We start from the raw sequence: 25,987 nt of genomic DNA, 5'->3' as shown, positions 1-25,987 counted from the left end.
GGGCACAGAGTTATTGACAAGTAAGTAAAAGGATGATCTGAGGAGATTTATATTTCTGAGAGTTGAAAGTCGTCTGCAGTGCATGTGGAATGCATCCAAGATTCCTGAAAGAAGCAAAGGTAGTAACAACAGAGATACTGAGCTCCGTCGTCATTGGATTCAGGATGATTGGCAGTGGACTGGAGGGTTTCTATTGTTTTCCCACTATTCAAGAATGGGGAAAAGGATAAATCAGGAAATGGCAGGCCAGTCATTCTAACATCAATTAAAAAAAAATAAATTCAGAGTACCCAATTCATTTTTTCCAATTAAGGGGCAATTTAGCGTGGCCAATCCACCTAGCCTGCACATATTTGGGTTGTGGGGGCGAAACGCACCCAAACACGGGGAGAATGTGCAAATTCCACACGGACAATGACCCAGAGCCGGGATCGAACCTGGGACGTTGGCGCCGTGAGGCAGTAGGGCTAACCCACTGTCATTCCAACATTAATGATGGATACACTCTTGCAAACCATTATCAGGGACAATGTGAACTTCCACTTAGAAAGCTACGGGTTAATGAAGGATTTGCTAAAGATAAGTTGCATCAAACTTGATTGAATTTTTAATGAGGTAACAGAGAACGTCATCAAGGTAGTGCAATAGATGTTGGGTGGAATTTTCCTGAAAAGTGGCAAAGTGTCAGGTTCTGACTGAAAACCGACCTGTTTCTCCCAAGAGAAACAGCCAGGATTTCTCTCCAGATCTTCTGACTTTGCCCAAAAAAGGCAGTTTTGTGCCATCATTCTTGAGAGGTGGAGCCTAAAGGTGCCAGCAAGCCCAGCTCCATTGAGATGGGCACACCAATCTCAAAGTTAAGAGAGAGGCCCCCTCCACCCCACCTGTCCCCATCCCCATAGACATCGGAACTCCCCCCCCCCCCCCCCCCCCCCCCAAACCTCTTCCATCCATCCACACCAGCAATCTCCACCCCACCCCACTCCTTGGCAGTGCTAATTTGGCACTGCCAGATTGGCACTGCATTACCATGTGGCTGACCACCCAAAAGCTACATTGGCCTCTGCACCCCCTGCGTGGTCATCCATTGCTGGAGAACAGTAGTGATTCCTGTCGGCATGACATCACATAGGTGGGGGAACATTTGGTGCCTCAGCATTATGCCATTTAGGAATATTTGAATCCATGCACATTGATGATAATCCGATTCACCCCCTCACTGGGTGTTAACCTGATTATGTAATCCGCAGTGGGGTAGGGAATATCTCAGTCTGAGATATCCCGGCACAAATCCCGTTATGGCCCTTTCACAAGAGTTTGCAGCCATAATGGGATTTGCGCCCATGGCAATGGGCCTGGAAAATGGAGGCCATTATATACCAAAGTTTGGAAGGCATTTGACAAACTGTGAAACAGGATGTATATTATGAAGGTAAATGAGCATGGAATTAAGAGGAAAGTGACAGTATGAATATAAAATTGTCTCAATGATAGGAAGTAAAATATGGTGGAGGATGTTTTTCAAATAGGACTGTTTTCAGTCATGCTACACAAGGGTCAGTTTTGAATTCCTTGCTGTTTTGAACTGCTAATGAACGACTTAGCCTCAAATACAGGGAGCAGCATTATAACGTTTTCAGATGATATGAAACTTGGAAAAGTAGAGGTAGTGAAGAGGATGGTAACAAGAGTCCAGAATTACAGAGGCAGGATGATGAAATGAACAGAATCATGGCAGATGGAATGCCACGGGGCTGTTTAGCACAGGGCTAAATCGCTGACTTTAAAAGCAGACCAAGGCAGGCCAGCAGCATGGTTCAATTCCTGTAACAGCCTCCCCGAACAGGTGCCGGAATGTGGCGACTAGGGGCTTTTCACAGTAACTTCATTGAAGCCTACTTGTGACAAGAAGCAATTTTCATTTCATTTCATTTTCAATGTAGACAATGTGAAGTTATGCACTTTGGAGGATAATTATGGGAAGACGGTATTTATTTTTTGGAAGTTTTTCCAATTAAGGGGCAATTTAGCGTGGCCAATCCCCCTGCCCTGCACATTTTGGGTTATGGGGATGAGACCCACGCAGACACTGGGAGAATGCGCAAACTCCACATGGATAGTGACCCGGGATCGGGTTCAAACCCGGGTCCTCAGCGCTGTGAGGAAGCAGTGCATGGGCAGACAAAAGATTTCGAAAAATGTAGATGAGCAGAGAGACATTGGTGTTCATCGAAATTCTTCAGGGTGATGTGGCAAGTTGATAACGTGATTTAAAAAAAAACATTTTTTTATTCATTCCTGACATGACTGTTGCTGACAAGTCTAACATTATTGCCTATCCCCAATTGGACATGAGCACCTTCTTAAACTGCTACAGTCCATGTGGTGTAGGTACACACATAGTGCTGTTCAGAAGGCAGTTCCTGGATTTTGGCTAACTAACAGTGGAGGAATGACAATATATTTCCAAGTCAGGATGGTGTCTGAATTGGAGGAGAACTTCCAAGTAGTGTTGTTTCCATGTGTCTTTGCCCTTCTCCTTCTCAGTGGTAGTGGTTATGCATTTGGAAGTTGAAGGAGGCTTGGCGAGTTACTGCAGTGCATCTTGTAGATTGTGCACACTGCTGCCATTGGATAGGGAGCAAATGTTTAATTTGGTGGACAGGGTCCTGAGCAAGTGGCTGCTTTGTTTTAGAAGTGTGATGAAATCTATATTTTGGGGTTCTCTTTTGTCTGTGTGTGTTTTAGGTGTGGAACCACGGTAAAGTTGCACCTAGGGGTGACCATGGTTGAATGGTCCAAGGATTGGAATTAAAAGTCTAGTGATGACCACAAAACTATTGTCGATTGTTGTAAAAACCCATCCGGTTCACTAATGTGCTTTAGGGAAGCAAATCTGAAATTCATACCTGGTCCGGACCACGTGTGCCTCCAGACCAAAGCAACATGCTTGACTCTTAAATGCCCTGTGAAATGGCTGTGCAAACAATTCAGTTCAAGGGCAATTAGGGATGGACAATAAATGATGGCCCAGCCAGAGGCACTCACATCCCCGAATGAATAAATAAGACAAATTGCTCCTGCTTCAGGGAAAGGGAGTAGAACCCAGTTGAGAGATATTAATAGGTGACAGCTGAGTTCGAAGGGCAAGGTGAACAGCAGCTGAAAATTAGAGTTGGCTCCATGCAGCTGAAGCTCAAAGCTGCTGAGGGGGCTGAGGCTCAGAGAGGCCCCATGAGCTGTTACCTCCGCATTTCAAATAGAATCATAGAATCCCTACAGTGCAGAAGGAGGCCATTCGACCCATCAAGTCTGCATCAATCCCCATAATCCAGTAACCCCACCTAACCTTTTCGACACTAAGGGGCAATTTAGCATGGCCAATCCACCTAACCTGCACATCTTTGGACTGTGGGAGGAAACCGGAACACCCGGAGAAAATCTACACAGGCACGGGGAGAACGTGCAAACTTCACACGACAGTCACCCAAGGCCGGTATTGAACCTGGGTCCCAGGCGCTCTGAGGCAGCAGTGCTAACCACTCTGCCACCCCAACGTAAACAATGTAAATCCAGTATGATCCATAAGGTTGAATGTGGTTTAAGTATACAATAGGCACTGGCTGTTTTCATTTTGCAAAGAAAAGATATGTAGCAAACGGAAAGAAAAACAATGTGCTGTACTGAAAAGTTAAACTAATAACCGGTTTGGCCCGCACGACGTCATTTCCTTTAGTGGAGGCAGCTCACCACTGGCCAGATGTTCTGGTCCCATTGATTCCTACGGAATTTTGCATGGCTGGCCCGCCCTCTGCCGGGAAACATGCCGTGGAGGGGAGGGGGGGGGGTCAAGCGGTCACCTTTGGCGGGACAGGAAACTCCCACCGGCAGGATGGACAGGAAAACCCCACCCTTTGAACTTTTGGACGCAACTCCTGCAGCGGATCCCGCCACAGCGTGGCTGGAAGATCCCGGCCTTTGCTGTACTAAAGGTGCTATATAAATGCAAGCCAGTGTTGCTGAAATTAGCTTCAAGTAGAGAGAACCTTGCTAAATCTACTTCGACCGCAAAGGCTCGCTGAATATTTAAATACCTAATGGTATAGTCATACCCAACTTGTCAATGTGGTTTCTTTGCCAGGATGTGCACCAGCGGAATTAAGGAAGTGCTGGAGAGTAATCATGGTCAACTGGTGGAATGTCTCAGTCTGGAAGCGGACTATGTCCTTGAAAATGTCAAGGGTATCCTTGACAAGGAGGAGCTGAACCTTGTCAGAAGCCAAAGAACCAAGGAGGGGAAGATTTCAGAGCTGCTAAAGACATTGATGACCAAAGATAATGACACCTGCAAGAAATTCATTGACACTGTCATTATCATTATGCCCTGTAATTCATTCCCCATGTGTCTGGAGAACATGCTTATGACAGCTGGAGATAATGACACAGAAGGTAATTTGTGATGTTTAGAATCAATTACTACCTAAAGAACTGTGAATCTGTAGAGTCTGAGAAGGAGCACAACAAAGTCAAATGATTTTGCAATTGTTTAATTTTGACGCAATCTAATGGAAGTTGGTTCACTTTGTCTAAGATAAGGATTGCTAGATAAAAAAGACCATCCTCCTTCTGCCCGGTAGTTACATGAGACAACAATAATTAAGTTGTTGACTCTTCACAACAATTAATCTTTGTCAATCAGTCTACAGCAGACCTGAAAAAAGATAACCCAGTGACAGAAAGCTTTGGGACTATAGGTCCAAAGCCACCTAATCTTCTTAAGTATACAACACTTTCCACATGCCAGTCTCAAATTAATAATAATAACGTATTGTCACAAGTAGGCTTCAATGAAGTTACTGTGAAAAGCCCCTAGTCACCACATTCCAGCGCCTGTTTGGGGAGGCCGGTACGGGAATTGAACCCACACTGCTGGCCTTGTTCTGCATCACATGCCAGCTGTTTAGCCCACTGTGCTAAACCAACCCCATACTCATTACTCATGTACCGTATGCCGAGAATGTTAATTCCCGAACCTAGCATTGAACATTTAATATTTGCTGTTCTGTTTCTGTTTAATCTGCTCGATTCCATTCCATCAAATATCAGAATCAGTGTTTAAAAACACTAATTCCAAATGAATAGCGATTTATCCACGTCAATGTACAAAATGAAACCAAAACTGTTACGAGGAATGTATTAAACTAATTTGATATTTTCATTTGAGAGATTTATATATCAAGGAATCACTTGTATTTTGTGCATGGATTCTGTATTTACCAAAGGGCACACTCAAAGCATTTGTGTTGTGTGGAGTTTAAGACCTGACTTAACAATAGAGCAAAGACTTTTGGACATCCCTTACCCTGTGGCTTCTCTCTTATTTAGTGTCAAGCCATGACTCAGGACTTGAGCTGTATTTACACTGTAACTGTCTTTCAAACCATTGCACTTGTGGTTTGAATATGCTACAAGAGATTTATAATGATCTTTTGGAATTTTGTTTTTGTTTTTGTGGCTCTCCTGTCTCAGGTGTGACAGAGATGAAATGCGACATGGATCTCCCTATCACCCACTGCCTATAATGTAAATATAAATACCCCAAACCCATGACCATTGTCATTTGAAGGTCAGGGGTAGAAAATACATAGGAACACCATCACGTCAAGCTCCCCTCCAAATCACACACACCATCCTGACTTGGATATACATCACCTACCCTTCCTCACCATTGCTGAGTAGTGCAGGTAGTCCCCATTGAACAGTGCTGGGACGCTATCCCAACCTATGGTTCAAGAAGGCGGTCGACTACCAGCTTTGCAAGGGGAACTGGCAATGGGCAATAAATGATAGTTTTACCAACAGAGCCCATGTCCTGATATTTAACTTATTTATTATGTTCTTATGTTTCTGTTTCCTACACAAATAACTCAATTAACTGACCAATGCTCAATTGTTGCTATTTTCTGACCAAATGTACATCCAATGTAAAATTTTCTTAACACTCATCAGAGATGAGACATAGATCCCATTGTCTAGGTTTGTTCCGTGATGTGAATGGACAGTCACTCTACTTTCACCCATGTCCAAACGTGAGTGACAAAAGGAGTATTTTCAGTCGGGTCGTGAATGGAGCACAGGACAAAATAGCAGGAAAGTAATTATTCGTAAAAGACTTTCTGAATTACTAGAAGGAACTAAAGAGACCCTAATGGAATGCCTCTTTCAAGTGCTCTACTGTTTGTTAATTGCATGTCCAAAAACGATTTGGCCGTACCAACAACGTTTTAATTGACGCTGACTGGTACCATTTTGCCTTTGTGCCTCCTTTAATTGTCCTAACACCCAGCAGGTTCAGATGCTTACAAGCTGCAAAGAATTTGAAAGGCACAGGTCATTATTCTGTCTGGCTTAACCAAAAGGTGGTTGTCTGCCAGTCAGTCAGGTAGAGTTCTGCAATGGTTTTGGTTTCTGCAAAAAGTAAGTGGCAGCTTAAATGCTTTTTTCTTTCCAGGTTTGTTACACCAGCAACAGAATGAAGCTAAATCCGTCAGTACACCATACTCGGAAGAAGAATCGAGGGTACCAGGTAAGGGTGGAGATCGTGAGCTAGTTTCTTTTTTAGAAATTAACAAATGAATATTTCAGAAAGTTGACAGAGGAAATCCAGGGAGCTATACAAGGTAGCCTATCGCAGTTATTGGGAAGTTGCTGAGTCTATAATTGTTTTTAAAAAACGTTTTTCCAATTAATAGGCAATTTAGCGTGGCCAATCCACCTACCCTGCACATCTTTAGGTTATGGGGGTGAGACTCCACGCAGACAGTGACCCGGGGCCGGGATCGAACCCGGGTCCTCGGCACTGTGAGGCAGCAGTGCTAACTACTGCACCATCGTGTCTGGAGTCTATAATTAAGGGGAGGCTGACGGAAAACCTTGAACGTTTTCAGCTATCCAGAGAGAGCTAGCCTGGGTTTGTAAAGGGTAGGTTATGCCTGATTGCACTTTATTGAAGAGGTGATGAAAGTCGTAGGCAGGGGAATGTCTATGGATGCGATTTCAAGAAGATATTTGTTATAATCATACATGGAAGATCATTAGGTAGAGTTGAAAATTCGTAGAATTGAAGTCATGGGCGAAATTCTCCCCCAACGGCGCGATGTCCGCCGACTGGCGCCCAAAACGGCGCCAATCAGACGGGCATCGCGCCGCCCCAAAGGTGCGGAATGCTCTGCATCTTTGGGGGCCGAGCCCTGACATTGAGGGGCTAGGCCGACGCCGGAGGAATTTCCGCCCCGCCAGCTGGCGGAAACGGCGTTTGTTGCCCCGCCAGCTGGCACGGAAATGACATCCCCGGGCGGCGCATGCGTGGGAGTGTCAGCGGCCGCTGACAGTTTCCCGCGCATGCGCAGCGGAGGGAGTCTCTTCCGCCTCCGCCATGGTGGAGGCCGTGGCGGAGGCGGAAGGGAAAGAGTGCCCCACGGCACAGGTCCGCCCGCGGATCGGTGGGCCCCGATCGCGGGCCAGGCCACCGTGGGGGCACCCCCCGGGGTCAGATCGCCCTGCGCCCCCCCCAGGACCCTGGAGCCCGCCCACGCCGCCTTGTCCAGCCGGTAAATACCTACTTTAATTTATGCCAGCGGGACAGGCAATTTCTCGGCGGGACTTTGGCCCATCCGGGCCGGAGAATTGAGCGGGGGGGCCCGCCAACCGGCGCGGCCCGATTCCCACCCCCGCCCAATCTCCGGTACCGGAGACTTCGGCAACCGGCGGGGGCGGGATTCACGGCGGCCATCGGCCATTCTCCGACCCGTTGGGGGGTCGGAGAATGACGCCCCATATTATTGACCTGGCCTCACATTATTGAATTGGTAGTGCAGTAGGAGACTGAGAGTAGGGATAAAAGGCAGGGATTCTAATTGGCAACATGTGACTAGTGACAGAGATCTGTGTTAGGGCCTTAACTCTTCACCGTCTTTATTAATACCTTAGCTGATAGGTTCTAAAGTTACATATCCAGATTTGCTGATGATACAAAAGTAAGCAATAAACAATGGCCGGAATTCTCCGATTGTTGCAATTCACTTTTCCTGCCGGCAGTGCACCCCTGCCCCCGGGTTTCCCAGCGGTGTGTGGGTGGTTACAACGGGAAATCCCATCGACAACTGGCAGGAAGATGGAATCCCGACGCCAGCGAACAGCATGCAGCTGAGACAGACGCGGCGGGGGGACTAGAGAATCCCGCCGAATGTAGATGGAAGCATAAAATTACAGAGATATAGATAGATTAAGGGAATGTGCAAAATTGTAGTAAATCGATTTCCGAGCAGGCAAAGGTGAGGCCATCCACTTTGGAAAGAAAAGGATGGAAAAGTGCATTTTCTAAATGGTGAAAAGTTAGAAGCAGTAAAGGTCCAAAGAGTCATAGGGTTCCAGGTGTCATGAACAGGTACAGAAAATAATCAAAAATGTGAATGGACTGCTGGACTTTAATTCTGGAGGAATAGAACACAAAAGATTCATGGCTTACTGTGGAACTTGAGGATAGTATTACATTAAAAGAAAAAGCTTATAACATTATGAAGAATAATAGTAAGCCTAAGGTCTAAGGGAGTGTTCGAAACAGAATATATATGGTCAGGAAAATAAAAATGATATATTAGAACTTTCACAAATATGGGAAAATGAAGAGAATAACTAAAGTAAATGTTGGTCCCTTAGGTGCAGAGACCATAAGACATAGGAGCATAATTAGGCCACTCGGCCCATCGAGTCTGGCCCGCCATTCAATCATGGCTGACATTTTTCTCATAGCCATTCTCCTGGGGGATGGGAACCAGAATGTGAGCTTACAAGGTGTAATAACTGAAGGGGAAATAAAGAACCAAAGTAAGAGAACAACATCACCCTCAGGCAAGCAAAAAAAGTGACAAGTGTGAGAAGGGAGGTAGGTGGTCAATGCAAGATTGAGGGTGTTGTACCTAAATGCGCGCAGTTTTACAGAACAAGGTAAATGAGCTTGTTGCAAATTTTTTAATTGGCCGATACCATGTTGTGGGCAACTGAATATTTACACATATCCAAGGATATGTGCCCTATCGAAAATTCAGGCAGATGGGCAAAGGGGGTGGGATTGTATTCTTAGTGAGAAATGAAGTTAAATCGATAGCATGGAGCGATATAGGATCAGAAGGCATAGAATCTCTGCAGGTAGAGTTGAGGAATCGCAAAGGTAAAAAGACCCTGATGGGAGTTATGTGCAGGCCCCCTAGCAGTAGTCAGGATGTAGGGCAGAAAATAAATCAGGAGATAGAAAAGGCATGTAAAAAAAGGCAACATTACAATAATCGTGCAGGACTTCAATATGCAGGTGGACTGGGAAAATCAGTTTGGTAGTGGATCCCAAGAAAAGGATTTGTGGAATGTTTAAGAGATGTTTTTTGAAGCAGCTTGTGACAGAGCCTACTACGGAACAGGCAATTCTAGATTTGGTGATGTGTAATGAAGCAGACTTGATTAGGTGAAGGAACCCTTAGGGAGCAGTGACCACAATATGATAGAATTTACCCTACAGTTTGAGAGGGAGAAGCTGCAATCAGATGTAACGTTATTACAATTAAATAAGGGTAACTACAAAGACATGAGGGAGGAGCTGGCCAGAGTTGATTGGAAAAGGAGCCTAGCACGGAAGACAGTGGAACAGTAATGGCAGGGGTTCTTGGGGTTTATTCGGTAGGCACATCAAAAATTCATTCCAAGGTGGAGGAAACATGCTAAGGGGAGGACAAAGCATCCATGGCTGACGAGGGAAGTCAAGGACAACATAAAAGAAAAAGAAAAAGCATACAAAGTGGCGAGGATTAGTGGGAAGCCTGAGGATTGGGAAGGCTTTAAAAGCGAGCAGAGGACAACTAAAAAGCAATAAGGGGGAAGAAGAAGAAATATGAGTGCAAGCTATCTAGTAATATAAAGAAAGATAGGAAGAGTTTTGTCAATACATATAAGGTAAGAGAGAGCCAAAAATAGACATTGGACCACTGGAAAATGTGGCTGGAGAAGTAATAATAGGAAACAAAGAAATAGTAGAGGAACTGAATATTTACTTTACATCATTATTGATGGTTGAAGACACCAGAGCTCCAGGAGAATCAGGAGGCAGAGGTGAGTGCAGTGGCCATCACTAAGGAGAAGGTTCTGGGGAAACTGAAAGGTCTGGTAGATAAATCACCTGGACTGGATGGACTACACCCCAGGATCCTAAAAGAGATAGCTGAGAAGATTGTGGAGGCATTGGTGGTGATCTTTCAGGAATCACTGGAGGCAGGAAGGGTCCCAGAGGACTGGAAAGTGACTAATGTAACACCGCTGTTTAAGAAGGGAGGGAGGCAGAACACGGGAAATTATCGGCCGGTTAGCCTGACATCAGTCATTGGTAAGATTTTAGAGTCCATTTAAAAAAAAATTTTTTTTTAGTGTATCCAATTCATTTTTTCCAATTAAGGGGCAATTTTAGCGTGGTCAATCCACTTAGCCTGCACATCTTTGGGTTGTGGGGGCGAAACCCACGCAAACACGAGGAGAATGTGCAAACTCCACACGAACAGTGACCCAGAGCGGGATCGAACCTGGGACCTCGGCGCTGTAAGGCTGCAGGGCTAACCACTGCGCTACCGTGCTGCCCCTAGAGTCCATTATTTTTTTAAAAAATTTAGAATACCTAATTTTTTTTTACAATAACGGGGCAATTTAGCGTGGCCAATCCATCTAACCTGCACATCTTTGGGTTGTGGGGGTGAAACCCATGCAGACATGGGGAGAATGTGCAAACTCCACACGGACAGAGACCCAGGGCCGAGATTCAAACCCGGGTCCTCAGTGCCGCAATCCCAGTGCTATCCACTGTGCCTCATGCCACCCTTAGAGTCCATTATTAAAGATGCGATCGTGAAGTACTTGGAAGTGCATGGTAAAATAGGACTGAGTCAGCATGGCTTCGTCAAGTGAAGGTCATGTCTGACAAATCTGTTACGGTTCTTCGAGGAAATAACAAGGAAGTTAGACAAAGGAGAACCAGTGGACGTGATTTATTTAGATTTCCAGAAGGCCTTTGACAAGGTGCCGCATAGGAGACTGTTAATAAGTTAAGAGCTGATGAAAGCAAAGTGGGAGGAAGAGTTGGGAGTGGATATGGAGGAGGGGTTCTGGTGTGAGGTGCTCCAGAGAGTGAACACCTCCGCATCGTTCGCAAGGTTGGGGCTGATATAGCTGAAGGTGGTGTATAGAGCACACCTCACAAGGGCGAGGATGAGCCGGCTCTTTGAGGGGATGGAAGATGTGTGTGAACATTGCAGGTGTGGGGCCGCAAATCACGTTCATATGTTTTGGTCCTGTCCAAAACTGGAAGATTACTGGAAGGAAGTTTTTAGGATAATCTCTAAAGTGGTGCATGTGAAACTGGACCCGGGTCCTCGGGAGACCATATTCAGGGTGTCGGACCAGCCAGAGTTGGAAGCGGGTCGGGAGGCAGATGTTGTAGCGTTCGCCTCGTTGATCGTCCGAAGGCGGATCCTGTTGGGATGAAGAGCAATCTCTCCGCCCTGGCGTGGCGGGGGAACCTGCCGGAATTCTTGACTCTTGAGAAGGTTAAGTTTGAACTGAGGGGAAGGATGGAGGGGTTCTACAATTCATGGCCGTTATTCCTTATGCACTTTCAAGAACTGGATAACATCGAACATTTGTTTTTGGGGGGGGGGGGGGGGGGGGGGTTGGGAGTGTTGGGGGAGGGCGGCTGTATGTGTTAATGGTGACTATAGGTGATTCCCTTTTGTTATTTGTTTATGTTAACATGCGGGCTTGTTTGGGGGTTGGTGGGAGGATGGGATTGCTGTTGTTGATATGGGGATTGACATTTTGGGCGGGATTCTCCGAGCCCCGTCCCGGGCCGCAGAATCACCGCAACCGTGCCATGCCGCCCTGACGCCCGCACGCGATTCTCCGAGAAGGGGAGAATCGGTGCCATTTGCGCCGCCGCGTTTGGCGCGGGGCCGGTCGCGGGCCGCTGTCCGCAGCTGGGCCGCTGACTCTCTGGCCTTGATGGGCCGAGCGGCTGCGCGGAAACGGCAGAGTCCCGCCGGCGCCGTCCACAAACTCTGTGCGCAGGGTTGGGGGGGCAGCCTGTGGAGGGGGGTGGGGGGGGGAGGCAGGGGGGCTCCTTCCCCGGGGGGGGGTGGCCTCCGATGTGGTCTGCCCTGAGACCGGGGCCCACCGATCGACAGACCGCCTCTCCAGCCCCGGCCCTATTTTGGTACGAGGCCGGACCCTGAACCCCCGCGCCATGTTGCCTCGGGGCAGGCGCGTTGAGGAAGTCCCCCGCGCATGCGCGGGTTGGCGGCGCCACTGCGCATGCGCGGGTTGGCGTGGCGCACAGTTGGCGCCGGGAAGGGAAGTTGGAGCGGCGTGAACCGTTCCAGCAAAGGGGGCCAGAATCGGTAGTGTCCGCGACCGTTTCGCACTGTCGTGAATCGCGACGGCGTACACGACGGCGTGGACACTCTGCCTCCATTTTGGAAAATCCCGACCTATATTCGTTACTGCTTATTGTTTAATGTTGATGGGTGCAAATTTGGGAGAAACTGAGAAAAAGGAGAATAAAAAATATATTTTAAAAAATAAGTTAAGAGCCCATGGTGTTAAGGGTAAAGTCCTAGCATGGATAGAGGATTGGCTGACTGGCAGAAGGCAGAGCGTGGGGATAAAGGGATCTTTTTCAGGATGGCAACCGGTGACTAGTGGTGTGCCACAGGGGTCGGTGCTGCCACAATTTTTCACAATATATATTAATGATCTGGAAGAAGGAAATGAAAGCACTGTTGCTAAGTTTGCAGATGATACAAAGATCTGTAGAGGGGCAGGTGGGCTGCAGAAGGACTTGGACAGGCTAGGAGAGTGGGCAAAGATGTGGCAGATGGAATACAATGTGGAAAAGTGTGAGGTTATGCACTTCGGAAGGAGAAATGGAGGCATAGACTATTTTCTAAATGGGAAGATGCTTAGGAAATCAGAAGCACAAAGGGACTCGGGAGTCCTTGTTCACGAGTCTCTTAAGGTTAATGCGCAGGTTCAGTGGGCAGTTAGGAAGGCAAATGCAATGTTAGCATTCATGTCGAGAGGGCTAGAATACAAGACCAGGGATGTACTTCTGAGGCTATAAAAGGCTCTGCTCCAGACTCCATTTGGCGTATTGTGAGCAGTTTTGGGCCCCATATCTAAAGAAGGATGTGCTGGCCTTGGATAGGGTCCAGAGGAGGTTCACAAGAATGATCATTGGAATGAAGAACTTGTCGTGTGAGAAACGGTTGACGACTCTGGGTCTGTCTTCATTGGAGTTTAGAAAGATGACGGGGGATGCTATTGAAACTTACAGGATACTGCGAGGCCTGGATAGAGTGAACGTGGAGAGAATGTTTCCACTTGTAGGAAAAACTAGAAGCAGAGGACACAATCTCAGACTAAAGGGATGATCCTTTAAAAGAGAGATGAGGAGGAATTTCTTCAGCCAGAGGGTGGTGAATCTGTGGAACTTTTTGCCACAGAAGGCTGTGGAGGCAAAATCACTGAGTGTCTTTAAGACAGAGGTAGATAGGTTCTTTATTAATAAGGGGATCAGGGGTTATGGGGAGAAGGCAGGAGAATGGGTATGAGAAAGATATCAGCCATGATTGAATGGCGGAGCAGACTTAATGGGCCGAGTGGCCTAATTCTGCTCCTATGTCTTATGGTCTTATGGCCTTAAGGGGCTAATAAGAGTAAGGAACTGAAAATGAGCCATATCAAGCAGAGAAAAATAATTAGAGAAACTTATGAGACTTAAACTTCCCAGGACCTCATGGCCTTTATCCTAGGTTCTTAAAAGTGATAATGGATGAATTGATTTTCCAAAATTCCACAGTTTCTACAATGGTAGACTGGAAGTTAGCACACGTAACAATACGATTCTGATGTTCTGTGTTCCTGTGTGCCTTGTACAAGTACTCCCAGAACATCAACATTTAGAAGTTTCACACCATTTAAAAATAAATTCTGTTTCTCTATTCTTACTACCATAGTGAATAACCTGACACTTGCCCACGTTTTACTCTCATTTCCACTGGTTGTAGAGTTTCCGATTAGAGAAAGTCTGCAAATTAGAGGCAGGTACTTAGGGAGTGAAATGAGGAAATACTCCTGCACACAAAGGATGGTCGAAGTTTGGGCCTGTCATCTGCAAACTGCAATTGATGCTAAGTCAGTTGTTCATTTTAGATTTTAGTTAACTAAAAGTTACAGTGCAGACTGAGGCCATTTGGCCTATTGAGTCTGCACTGGTTCCCTGAAAGACCATTCTACCTAGTCCAACTACCCTGCCTTATCCTCATAACATTGTACATTCTTTATTTTCAGGTACCAATCCAATTTCCTTTTGAATACCTCAATCGATCCTGCCTCCACTACCCTCTCAGGAAGTTTGTTCCAGACTCCAACCACCCTCTGGGTGAAAACATTTTCCTCACATCACTTCTATGCATTTAGCCCATTATTTTGAATCTGTGCCCTCTAGTTCTTTACGCTCTTTTAAAAAAAATTTTAAGTACCCAATTCATTATTTTTTCCAATTAAGGGGCAATTTAGTGTGGCCAATCGACCCACCTTGCACATCTTTGGGTTGTGGGGGTAAGACCCACGCAGACATGGGGAGAATGTGCAAACTCCACATGGACAGTGACCTGGGGCCGTGATCGATCCCTGGTCCTCAGCGCCGTGAGGCAGCAGCACTAACCATTGCACCACCGTGCCGCCCGTCTTTATGCTCTTGTGAGCGGGAACAGTTTCTCACTATTTACCCTGTCCACACTCCTCAGGATCTTGAATATCATTATCAAGTGTCCTCTCAGCCTTTGTTTCGCCAAGGAAAACAGTCCCAATCTCTCCAATCTATCCTTTCTTTCTGGAATCATTCTTGTGAGTCACCTCTACTCTCTCCAATGCCTTCATATCCTTCCTTAAGTATGGCGCCCAGAACTGGATGCAGTATTCCAGATAAGGCCTGAATAGTGTCTAATACAAGATATCAGGCAAAGAGAGGTAGAAAAGGCTGAGGGCGCTAAATTTCCCACTTCGATTCCTTTGTAGTGATGTTCCAAAGTGGGTGAAATTATGGGGCAAAACAAACATTCAACCCATCCAACCTAGAATTCCAACTGGAATGACAGTGAAGATTTTAGCTGGAATAGTCATTTTGGTAAAACTTCTTTCTGCACCCCTCATGCACTCACCCGCGACCCTCCGCCCCTTCCTACCAAATACCTAACTGAGGTATTCCTTAGGATTGCCTTTGCTATGTTTATACTGTAGCAATCCTGTAACTGTGTGTATCTGTTAGTTCCAAGACCCTGAACGGCTTCAGTTTAAAGATGCAAGTATGAAGATGGAATAGTTGGAATAGAATCTTTCTCTCATAATGTAACCCAAGCCTGACTTCTGTTTATGTAGTGACATAAACTCTCAAAATGAATCCAGATAAATCCATGGATCATTTACTATGTGATGGCGCCAAAAATGAGGGAATGCCAAGGAGCTGCCTTTAAAACAAAGATGCAAAGCCCTGGTCCATTTATTTTTCAACACAGATCTTTTTATTATTCTTCCTCTAGTCACGGGACAACTTAAATCAGTTGTGTGCTGGGGCTGGGACCGAGGAAGCGGTCCTTTTATCAAAATAAGGCAAACAAGATGAACAGTGAATTTTCCCCAATCCAATCTCATGCACCTTCCACGGCCCTGGCAATGCAGAGATATTTGCATTAGGTAGGCTCAAGCAAGAGAAAAGAAGGCTTTTGATCATTCATATCGGTAATACGGCTGTTAATTCACAGCAAATATGCACAGACAGCCATCTGATACAGAACTGGATTATGTTTTTCACTGATAATAATTGAAGGATAAACATTGGTGAGGATGCTGACAATAACCCCCCCACCCCGCCCCACTCTTTTTCAAAGTCATGACAGAAGATCTGTTGCATTTCCCTGAGAGGACAGATGGGACCTTGGGTTAACTTCTCATCCAGAAGATGACACTTCTGACCGTTCAGCACTCCCATCTCCACTGATGTGCAGTTTTACCCGAACCTTTGTGCTCAAGTCTATGGGGTGGTACTTGAGTCCACTACCTTCTGACCCTTTGAGATCTAACTTTGGGATCTCCCGCAATTCTCCTGACATAGTAGGATTTGCGCTGGGCGCAATGTGGCCAGCGACTCACCCCCATAGTCTTTGGACAATATAATCATGTAACTAACTCTCTCTCTGTGACTCTGTCTCTTACTCACTCACTCTCTGTCGCTTTGGCTCTCTCTGGCTGAATTTTGCTTCAGTTGTACAGGGCATTGGTGAGACCACATCTGGAATATTGTGTACAGTATTAGGGCACAATCTTCCCAAAAGGGAACAAAGTCCCCAAGCGAGTGCGTTTAGCCGCATGTTTCCTGGCACTTGCAGTACCAAGAAACCCATGAATATTCAACACGAGGCCGCACATAGCCCCGTTATTTACAATGTGAAGCTCTGCTCGCCGGAACTGCCTGTTTTAAAATGGCGTCCCGATTTCTGAGGCCCCAAAAAGAATCCCCAACCTCCCCCCTCCCAGTCCGAACGCAATATGGGAGGGTACCCTGGCACCCTGGGCCAATCACATGCGTAATAAATGCCAGTTTTGAACCTTGGCAGTGTCAACCTGGCAACTTGGCAGTGCCCCTGCCCGATGGCAATGCCACCTGGGCACCTTGACAATGCCATGGTGCCAGGTGTGCATTGCCAGTGTACCCAGGTGGCATCAGCAGTGCCAGAGTACCACCCTGCTCAAAGGGTGTGCAGCTGGGGGCCTCCGATCCCCTTGGAGACCTTCATGAGTGCTGTTCTGTTTGGTTCCTTGTGTGGGGACCAGTACCAAATGGCGCGTGCTCGAGGTCCCCGCGGCGAATGGATTAAATCCCAAAGCGTCAGGTTTCTTGGGAATCTACACATTTGAGTCAGGCTTACTGACTCCCTCTAATATGCAGATCTGCCATTGTGGGCGGGATTCACCTTGCAACGTCTCGCGAGGTTGCGTTGAATCTCGCGAGGCGTTGTGAGCCGGGTAGATCCCGGAAGTGGGGTTTCCCGGCTTTCAACGGTCACGCTGCGCTGCGGCGAGCTGCTTTTCCGGCACAGCATGGCCGGAGGATCACGCCCTAAGCCTCTTAATTTAAGGAAAGATGCATTAGAAGCAGTTCAGAGAAGGTTAATGTGACTAATACCAGGAATGGGTGGGTTGTCTTATGAGGAAATTTGGAGAGGTTAGGTTAGTATCCACTAGTGTTTAGAAGAGTAAGAGGGGACTTGACCAAAATTATTGAGATCCTGAGGGGTCTTCACAGTGTAGATGTGGAGAGGATTTTCCCCTTGTCGGAGAATCTAGAACTGGGAGTCACTGTTTAAAAATAAGGGGTCACTCATTTTAGACGGAGATGAAGAGAATAATTTTCTCCCAGAGGGTCATGATTCTATGGGACTCTCTTCCTCAAAAGGCAGTGGAAGCAGAGTCTTTGAATATTTTTAAGGCAGAGCTGGATAGATTCTTGATTAACAAAGAGGTGAAAGGTTATCAGGGTTAGGGAGTATATTCGTATCCCCATGGCAGTAGGGAGGTTTGTGGCGGGTGGGTCTGAGAATACATTGGGATGAAAAGAAATCGGGTTCCCAATGGTGGGGAATGACAGCAGGAACTTGCAGCCTCGACCGACACGGCAGGAAAATGGCGGGTCATCATTCCCACCGTAGGCTGTCGGGAATCCATTTTGCATATAATTAATACAATCTCTCTACACCTATTTTATGTCTATATAGGTGTTTTGGAACAACTGGTTATAAAATAATTTATAATTTAGCATTAAGATGACATGTATGACAGTTCTTGAAATGCCCTGGCCGATTGCCAATAGTCTGAATAATCTTGTTGCCATGAACTAAAATTTCCACTTAGTCTATTCAATAATGTGGCATCAACATTTTGACAACTTCTTTAGATATTGGAAGAAAACGAAAAGCAGGACAAGTTGCAACCACTGAAGTAAAACAATCGAGAAAGGGTAAGTAAAAGCACGAACATTAATGCAGATAGTACTGCTTGTGAGCTGCAACACAAACTCAAATAAGGGCGGGTAGATCTTTGTATTTGCCCTTGGCCTATTTGTTCACTCCGCATTGGACTTTGTTTCCACCTGGGCTTCGGGATGACATTAGGGTTCCCGAGCTCACGGTTGCCAGCAGTGATGTGTGGTCGAACCCCAGGAAATGTTCCCGTCGATGGGATTACGCCCGGAAGCAGTCCTGACAAGGCACCCACTCTCTGTTCCTGGCACCCACTCTATTTTCCTGGCCCTCCTCCCCCACCCACCTCCGACCCAGGGCTTGGAAATTTCAGGCCCCCCCATCTGACACCGCAGACTTGCTGTGACCAGGATCCCATGTCGCCCACCAGTAGCTTTATACAGCTCAGCGGCTTGATTTGTCCTGGGAACAAGGCTCCATTTTGTTAGCCAACCCTGAAGGCCTGTTGCAGGCCTTTGGTGATGGTGCACCCACATCAACAAAAGGCAGGAGTTTGACCCAGAAACAAGGAAAGGAATTGGCACGTGTTTGAACATAGAACATAGAACGATACAGCGCAGTACAGGACCTTCGGCCCACGATGTTGCACCGAAACAAAAGCCATCTAACCTACACTATGCCATTATCATCCATATGCTTATCCAATAAACTTTTAAATGCCCTCAATGTTGGCGAGTTCACTACTGTTGCAGGTAGGGCATTCCACGGCCTCACCACTCTTTGCGTAAAGAACCTACCTCTGACCTCTGTCCTATATCTATTACCCCTCAGTTTAAAGCTATGTCACCTCGTGCTAGCCATTTCCATCCGCGGGAGAAGGCTCTCACTGTCCACCCTATCTAACCCCCTGATCATTTTGTATGCCTCTATTAGGTCTCCTCTTAACCTTCTTATCTCTAACGAAAACAACCTCAAGTCCATCAGCCTTTCCTCATAAGATTTTCCCTCCATACCAGGCAACATCCTGGTAAATCTCCTCTGCACCCGCTCCAAAGCTCCCACGTCCTTCCTATAATGCGGTGACCAGAACTGTACGCAATACTCCAAATGCGGCCGTACCAGAGTTTTGTACAGCTGCAACATGACCTCATGACTCCGGAACGCAATCCCTCTACCAATAAAGGCCAACACTCCATAGGCCTTCTTCACAACCCTATCAACCTGGGTGGCAACTTTCAGGGATCTATGTACATGGACACCTAGATCCCTCTGCTCATCCACACTTCCAAGAACTTTACCATTAGCCAAATATTCTGCATTCCTGTTATTCCTTCCAAAGTGAATCACCTCACACTGAATAATTTGGCTGAATAATTGGACTCAGATTGGTCGCAGATTGTTATGAAGTGGTGAAATTGGTAACATAGTCTGTAAATGTCCCTGCTGACCTCTCTGTCAATAAACAATCCCCTGGATCAGTTTCAATCACCTCGGTGAATCAGAGGGGAATTTTCAGAGTATTCTCCCCTTATTAACCCGCATTTATTTTATTTTCTCGTCTCTCTGGGGAGATGACATGGCTGCAGAGTGTTCGTAAATGTCTGTAGGCGTAATGCTCAAGCCACATTTACATATATTTTGATGGATGTTTGTACATAGACCTGAAAGCCAACTTCCTATTCTATTTCAGGTAATCATTACAAGGCAGCAGCAGTTAAAAACAGTTCCACCAGCACCATATGGAATCCAGACCCTGAAGAAATGGACAACACGTCATCTCAAACAGGAGAAGAGTATTTGAATTTGCCAGCGATTTCAGGTAATTCTTCATGTTCTATTTTAAGGTAATTAATTGTTCTTTCTCTTTATCAATAGAGGCATAGAGTACAGAAGTAAGTAAGTTACGCTGAACCTTTAGGAATCACTGTTTGGCCTCAGCTGGTGTTTTGTGTCCGATTGAGGGTAACCACACTTTAGGAAAGGTGTTAAGTCCTCCCAGTTGGTGCAGAAGGGATTTACTGGAGGACCAAAGGACAAGGCATGTCAAGGGCTGGTGAGAGGTGAGGAAATTGGGGTCGAGCAGGGAAGGTGAAGGATAGATTTAAAAGTGGTGTTGAAAATGATAGGGGTTTTGATGGAGAAGATAAGGACAAACTCTCTCCCGTTCTGCAGGTCCAATATCAGATGAGCCAGACTTGAGATAATAGGCAAAGCACCAGTGGGAGACAAAGAGCTTTATTTTTGCCCAACTTATTCACTGTGGAAGCAGGTTCAATGGTGACTTTCCAAAGGGAAATGGAAGTCCACGGGAAAAGGAGACAATATGCAGGGTTATGGGGAAAGGGCAGGGGATTGGACTATTTGGTTTGCTCTTGCAAAGAGCTAACGCAGGCACAGTGGCGTTTTTCTGTGCTGCTAAATTCTGTGGCTACAAAATTTGAATACATAACACCTACATTTTCAACACTCTGCACCCAACATGGTGACTGCACACTTCAGTGCAGAGCAGTGTTCTTCAAACTTTTTTTCCGGGGACCCATTTTTACCAACCGGCCAACCTTTGGGACCCAACCCGGCCGACCTTCGCGACCCATGCCGGCCGACCTTCGCGACCCACGCCGGCCGACCTGCGGAACCCACCATTTTCTCTTACCTTGTTTGCTGCTGACAAAAATGGAGCAAATGGTTTTGGGTCCCTTTGGCCCTCGTACACGCTCCTCCAATGGAACCTGTTGGATGAAGGTGAAGCCTTCTGGTGTCAGAAAGTATGGAGTCTCCATCTGTCCAAAGTTCTGCATTTTTTTCCTGTAAAATTTTATCAAATAAAATTTGATAAAATCACACTATGCCGCCATCCTGGGCGAGGACAGTGGGTTCCTGCACCAGGAGCCTGGTTAATTTGCTGTAGCACTGATTGCTGGACTGCTTTGAGGCTCTGCATGCTCCTTTGTGTTGCTTGACTAGAGTGTTGAGGGGTGCGGGCTGAAGTGGGTAAATTCTGGTTGCAATTTATGATGTTTGCTGTGTGCTGCAGTTGGCCATTTGATGCAGTACTAGCCAATTAGCATGTATTAACATTACTCCGGGCTGGTGTTGGGTATGGGGCACATTGCAATATTTATACATCGTGTTCTATCTGACCTGGCACTTTAAGCTCATTGCTTAGGTATTAGCTGGGGAGAATTGGTCTAATAAAGGCCATATTCTGAGGGCAATTAAGGGGATGTTGTAAAAATTGCCAAATCCTTGTGAATTCCTGGTTCTGACACTGGGGAAAGGTCAGTAAAAGAGCAGAAAGAAAGGAAGAAGAGAGGAAGAAATTAATTAGCTGATATGTAGACTTCTATCAATTCACCAGGATAGGCAGCACCTTGGGCATCCATGGGGCTTTCTTCATTGATAACAGTGCCATAGCAGCAGTGCTATTCAAACAAATGTACACACTACAGGAGTAGTCAGGTCTTGCTTCAATTGTATAGAAGCTTAGTTAGATCGCGCCTGGGCAGTTTACCTCAGAAAATATGTTATTGCCGTAGAAGGAGTGCAACAAAGGTTCATCAGATTTGTTCTAGGGACGGAGGGAGAGTGGACAAACTGGGCCTGTTTCCTGTCAAGGGTTCTGAAGAATGAGAGGTGATTCATTGAAACCTACAAAATATTTTAAGATATAGACAGGGTTGATGCAGGTAAGATGTTTCCCTTGGTTGGCGAGTCTGGAACCAGGGGGCTCAATTTCAAAATAAGGGGATGCCCCTTAGGGCCAAGATGAGGAGAAATGTCTTTACCAGAGGGTTGTGAATCTTTGGATTTCGATTCCCCAAGAGCTGTGAAAGCTCAGTTATTGAGTATATTTAACGCAGAGATTGATACATTTCTGATTAGCAGTAACATAAAGGGTTGTGGGGATAGTGGGTGTAAAAGGTGTTGAAGTGGCTGATCTGCCATGATCGTATTGAATGGCAGAGCAGGCTCGATGGGCTGAATGGCCTACTCCTGTTCCTATGTAAATTTCTCCCACTGGGTTTCTTTTGTGGCTTTGTAAGCTTTGAAGTGCATTATCCAAAATGTTAATATACGTGCAGTAGACACAAAGCTTATACTTTAATTACAACTTCGAACTGATATCTTGTATCAGTTATGGACTGAGTTGGTGTAAGTTTATACTGACAGGAGAGTTGCATCATTTGACATACAAAGTATTATATGACAGGAAGATCATTTACTATAACACACATGCTTCTACACTTTTCAGCATTGGGCAGTAAAGTGACCTGGTGGGGTTTACAAGCTGCATGTCTTTGCATGCTGAGTGGAAAGCTGAGAGGAAACTCTGTCCCGGTGTGTAATGTGGTATTCCCTAGGCTCAGCAGCAGGGGGGGGGAGCCCGAACTGGAATTCTCCAACAAAGCTGAAGAGGACAAGGGCTTTCCATGATGGCCAATGGGTTATGGATACTCTGGATCAGCCAATGCATTAAAAACTAATGACCAACAAAGCCTTGCCCCACCTCGCCTCACCTCTCCCAAGTATTCATTGCTCACCCAACTCAGGTACTGCTCCACAAACTTACACTATGACCCGAAACTCCAATCCCTCATCCACTACATTATTAATGTTACTTCTAATACATTTTCAACTGAGGAAAATGATCAAGATTGATAATGAAATCAGTCGAAATATTTTTGGGGTGTTTTAAAATATTTTGCTTCAAGCCAAGGGCTGGTTGGCAGCTTGCGATCAAAAAATTTGATTGCTCAGTGATCTGCTTCTTTTACTGATTCTTCGTTCGTACTTACTGAATCAACCAAAGCTCTTTTGACTGACTCACAGTTGGTTGATAACAATTTAATAGATCCATCCACATGTCAGTCACCATCAACTTATCGAGCACAAGTGTGACACTGAAGTGTGATGTGTTGAAGTGATTTATTCCAATTTTGTACCTTTGTAAGCTATGATGCAATAGACTTGGATTTAAATAGCACCTTTCATGAATTTAGGATGATTCAAAGTCCTTTACAGCCAATGAGGTACTCTTGAGACCTGATCACTGTAGTAATGCAGGAAAAACGGTAGCCAATTTGCACACAGCAAACTCCGACAGATAAAAATATCATGATTAGGGTGTCACGGTGACACCGTGGTTAGCACTGCTGTATCACAGCGCCAGGGACCCTGGTTCAATTCCTGCCTTGGTCTGTGTGGAGTTTGCACCGTCTCCCTGTGTCTGTGTGGGTTTCTTCCAGGTGCTCTGGTATCCTCCCACAATCCAAAGATGTGCACGTTAGGTGGGTTGGCCATGCTAAATTACCCCTTAGTGTCCAAAAGGTTAGCTGGGATTACTGAGGTATGGAAATGGGGCTGGGTAGTGGGCCTAGGGAGGGTGCTCTTTCAGACGGTTGGTGAACCCTGATGGGCTGAATGATTTTTGTAGAGGGATAGATATTGGCCAGGGCACTGGGGAGAACTCCCCTACAATGGACACATTCAAGATTCTTAATGTTACAGATATTTTTTGAATATTAGGCCACTTTTTGTTTCATTTTTTGCACTCTGATGAATATTATGTTTTGTGTCAACAGATTTTGCAGAGGATTATAAATCATTAATGATACAGAGCATCTCTCAGAAATATGAAGCCAACATGGCAAAAGAAGATCAAATGAAACAAGTGACCCTCGACCAGACGTTCAGAAGTCTGACCATGAAGGATGGTAATGTGGCCAAACTGAAGGAGCGGATAGATGCGAGCCGGGATGATGTGCTCAGTTCACCGGGGCTGGAAGAGAATCAGGACTCGGTTGCAAATCTAGCGGAGTTCCTCAGCAGAAAGCGTGCCTCCCATTGCAGAGTGCACATCCTACTGGGGAAAGCAGGGACTGGAAAGACCAAGTTGATGCACAAGATCTGCTATGAGTGGACGCGAGGGGCTGTCAGTCAGTTCCAATACGTGTTCTTGTTTGAGTTCCGCCAACTGAATCTCATCAAAAAAACCATAGATCTGAAGAGTATGCTATTTGACTTCTTTCTTCAGCCAGAAAGGAAGCCCCATTCCGTATTTAGATTTATAATAGGGAATCCGAAGAAGGTTTTGATCCTGTTTGATGGCTTCGACGAGTTTGCAGGGAAGGCTGCTGTCCGCAACTTGGTTGTTTCCGATGACCCCATCGCACCACTATCAGTGGGGCAGTTATTTTCCAGCCTGTATAATGGGAAGCTGCTCCCGGGATGTACAATTCTAATAACTTCCAGGCCGAAAGACATCCTCTGCTTGCCTTTAGATGTTGTGGGTCAGGTAGGGGAAGTCTCGGGGTTCAACCAGTGTAAAATCAAAGAATATGCCGGTCGTTTCTTCAAGGACAGTGAGCACAATCGTCAGGCAATCTGCCACTTGCTGAAGAATAGTAAGATATTAAATATGTGCTACATCCCTGCCATGTGCTGGGTAGTTTTCCTTTGTCTTGAGCACTTGTTATCCCGAAGTCATTTAGAACCCAAACTACCTCATACAATGACACAGTTCTATATTGAGATGCTCACTGTGTTTTTAACTAAAGGTACCAATAGCAAAGAGGCCAATGGTAATACTGAAAACCGGCTGCTAAACAAACACAGGGAAGAGATTCAGGGACTTTGCAACCTTGCAAGAAAGGGACTCCAGGAGAGTAAGTCTGTGTTTTATTTAAGGGACCTCCTCTCTGAAAAGGTCACTGATTTTGCTTCCTCATATGGGTTTCTTACCACTTTTGAAGTGAAGACCATTGATCAGAACCAGGAGAATGGACATGCCTTTGTTCACTTGACCTTCCAAGAGTTCCTGGCAGCACTTCATCAGATGATTGACAGCACAGTTACTGATCAAATGCTAAAACGCAGGTTTTACCTCAAATCCAAATGGACATCAAAGAATGATATGAAAAATGAGTTCACCGACGCCGTCCACATATTCTTATCGGGGTTAGCTTCAAAGGGATGTAAGCAGTTCCTTGGCATCTTGTCCAGCAAGAATGAAGTGTGGGTACAAAACAAGCAGAAGGCTATTTTGCAGACCCTGCGGAAGTTGGCCACCACAAATCTAACCGGGCCAAAAATAATCGAGTTATGCCACTGTGTGTACGAGACACAAGATCATGACCTTGCGCGGGAAGTTGCGGCACATTTAAAGTCCAAATTTGAGCTTCGAAACTTCAGGCTCACTCCAGTGGATTTGACTGTTTTGACTTTCGTTATAAACAGCGGAGCCAACTGCATCTGCCTGGATATCGGAGGTTGTGTCATGGAGCTAGAATGTGTCACCGTTCTGGGTACCTGCAAGAACATCGAGGTTTTAGTGTAAGTAAATGCTCTTTAGCAGGGGTTTCCAATGAGGCTTCAGGGCCTTATGTTTCCTGGAACTTGGCTTCCCATTTCAATCCACAGCATCTCGGAGGCGGTGTGGACTTTGTGCCTGGCCAGCTGTGGAGGATTTACATTTGAGATGAACTTGTCATTCTCAGTGAGGGACCTCACTCGATGGGAGGAGCACAGATTTGAGAGTCAAACATGGAGATCATGCTGGTTTCTGGTGTTTGCCATTCATTTCAATTATTGGAAATGGGAGCTTGGGGAGGTCACTGCTGATTTTCCAATCTTGGCTCTCTCTGAACTCCCCACCAAGAATGACAAAATCTATTCCAAACCCTTGATATCAATGTTGCCAATGAAGCCTCTCCTCTCACTCTCTCCTGCTGGCCATGAGTTTGATGCTGGCAGTGGTTTGGGTGGATACACTGTGGGCATCAGTCCAGCCCAGTGTTAGCATTGATTGATACATTGGATGGGCCGAAAGGCCTACTTCTGCTCCCACGTCTAATGACTGATGTGGC

General features: G+C 46.0%; 1 protein-coding gene across 2 annotated transcripts in view; it reads left to right on the top strand.

The window, feature by feature from the left end:
• Positions 1-25,987, top strand: part of nlrc5 (NLR family, CARD domain containing 5) — a 318,509-nt gene that overhangs the window by 48,875 nt on the left and 243,647 nt on the right. For both annotated transcript variants that reach the window (XM_072518410.1, XM_072518409.1), the window contains exons 2-6: positions 4,142-4,449; positions 6,512-6,586; positions 18,098-18,160; positions 19,813-19,941; positions 23,705-25,454. In XM_072518410.1, the coding sequence (XP_072374511.1) occupies positions 4,143-4,449; positions 6,512-6,586; positions 18,098-18,160; positions 19,813-19,941; positions 23,705-25,454 (2,324 nt within the window). In that variant the 5' untranslated portion in view covers position 4,142. The remainder of the gene's footprint in view (positions 1-4,141; positions 4,450-6,511; positions 6,587-18,097; positions 18,161-19,812; positions 19,942-23,704; positions 25,455-25,987) is intronic.

Source organism: Scyliorhinus torazame, chromosome 10 (assembly GCF_047496885.1).
Source record: "Scyliorhinus torazame isolate Kashiwa2021f chromosome 10, sScyTor2.1, whole genome shotgun sequence".
Taxonomy (NCBI): Eukaryota; Metazoa; Chordata; class Chondrichthyes; order Carcharhiniformes; family Scyliorhinidae; genus Scyliorhinus; species Scyliorhinus torazame.
Note: the sequence above shows the minus strand (reverse complement) of the source record. Positions and strands in the feature narration are given on the sequence as shown.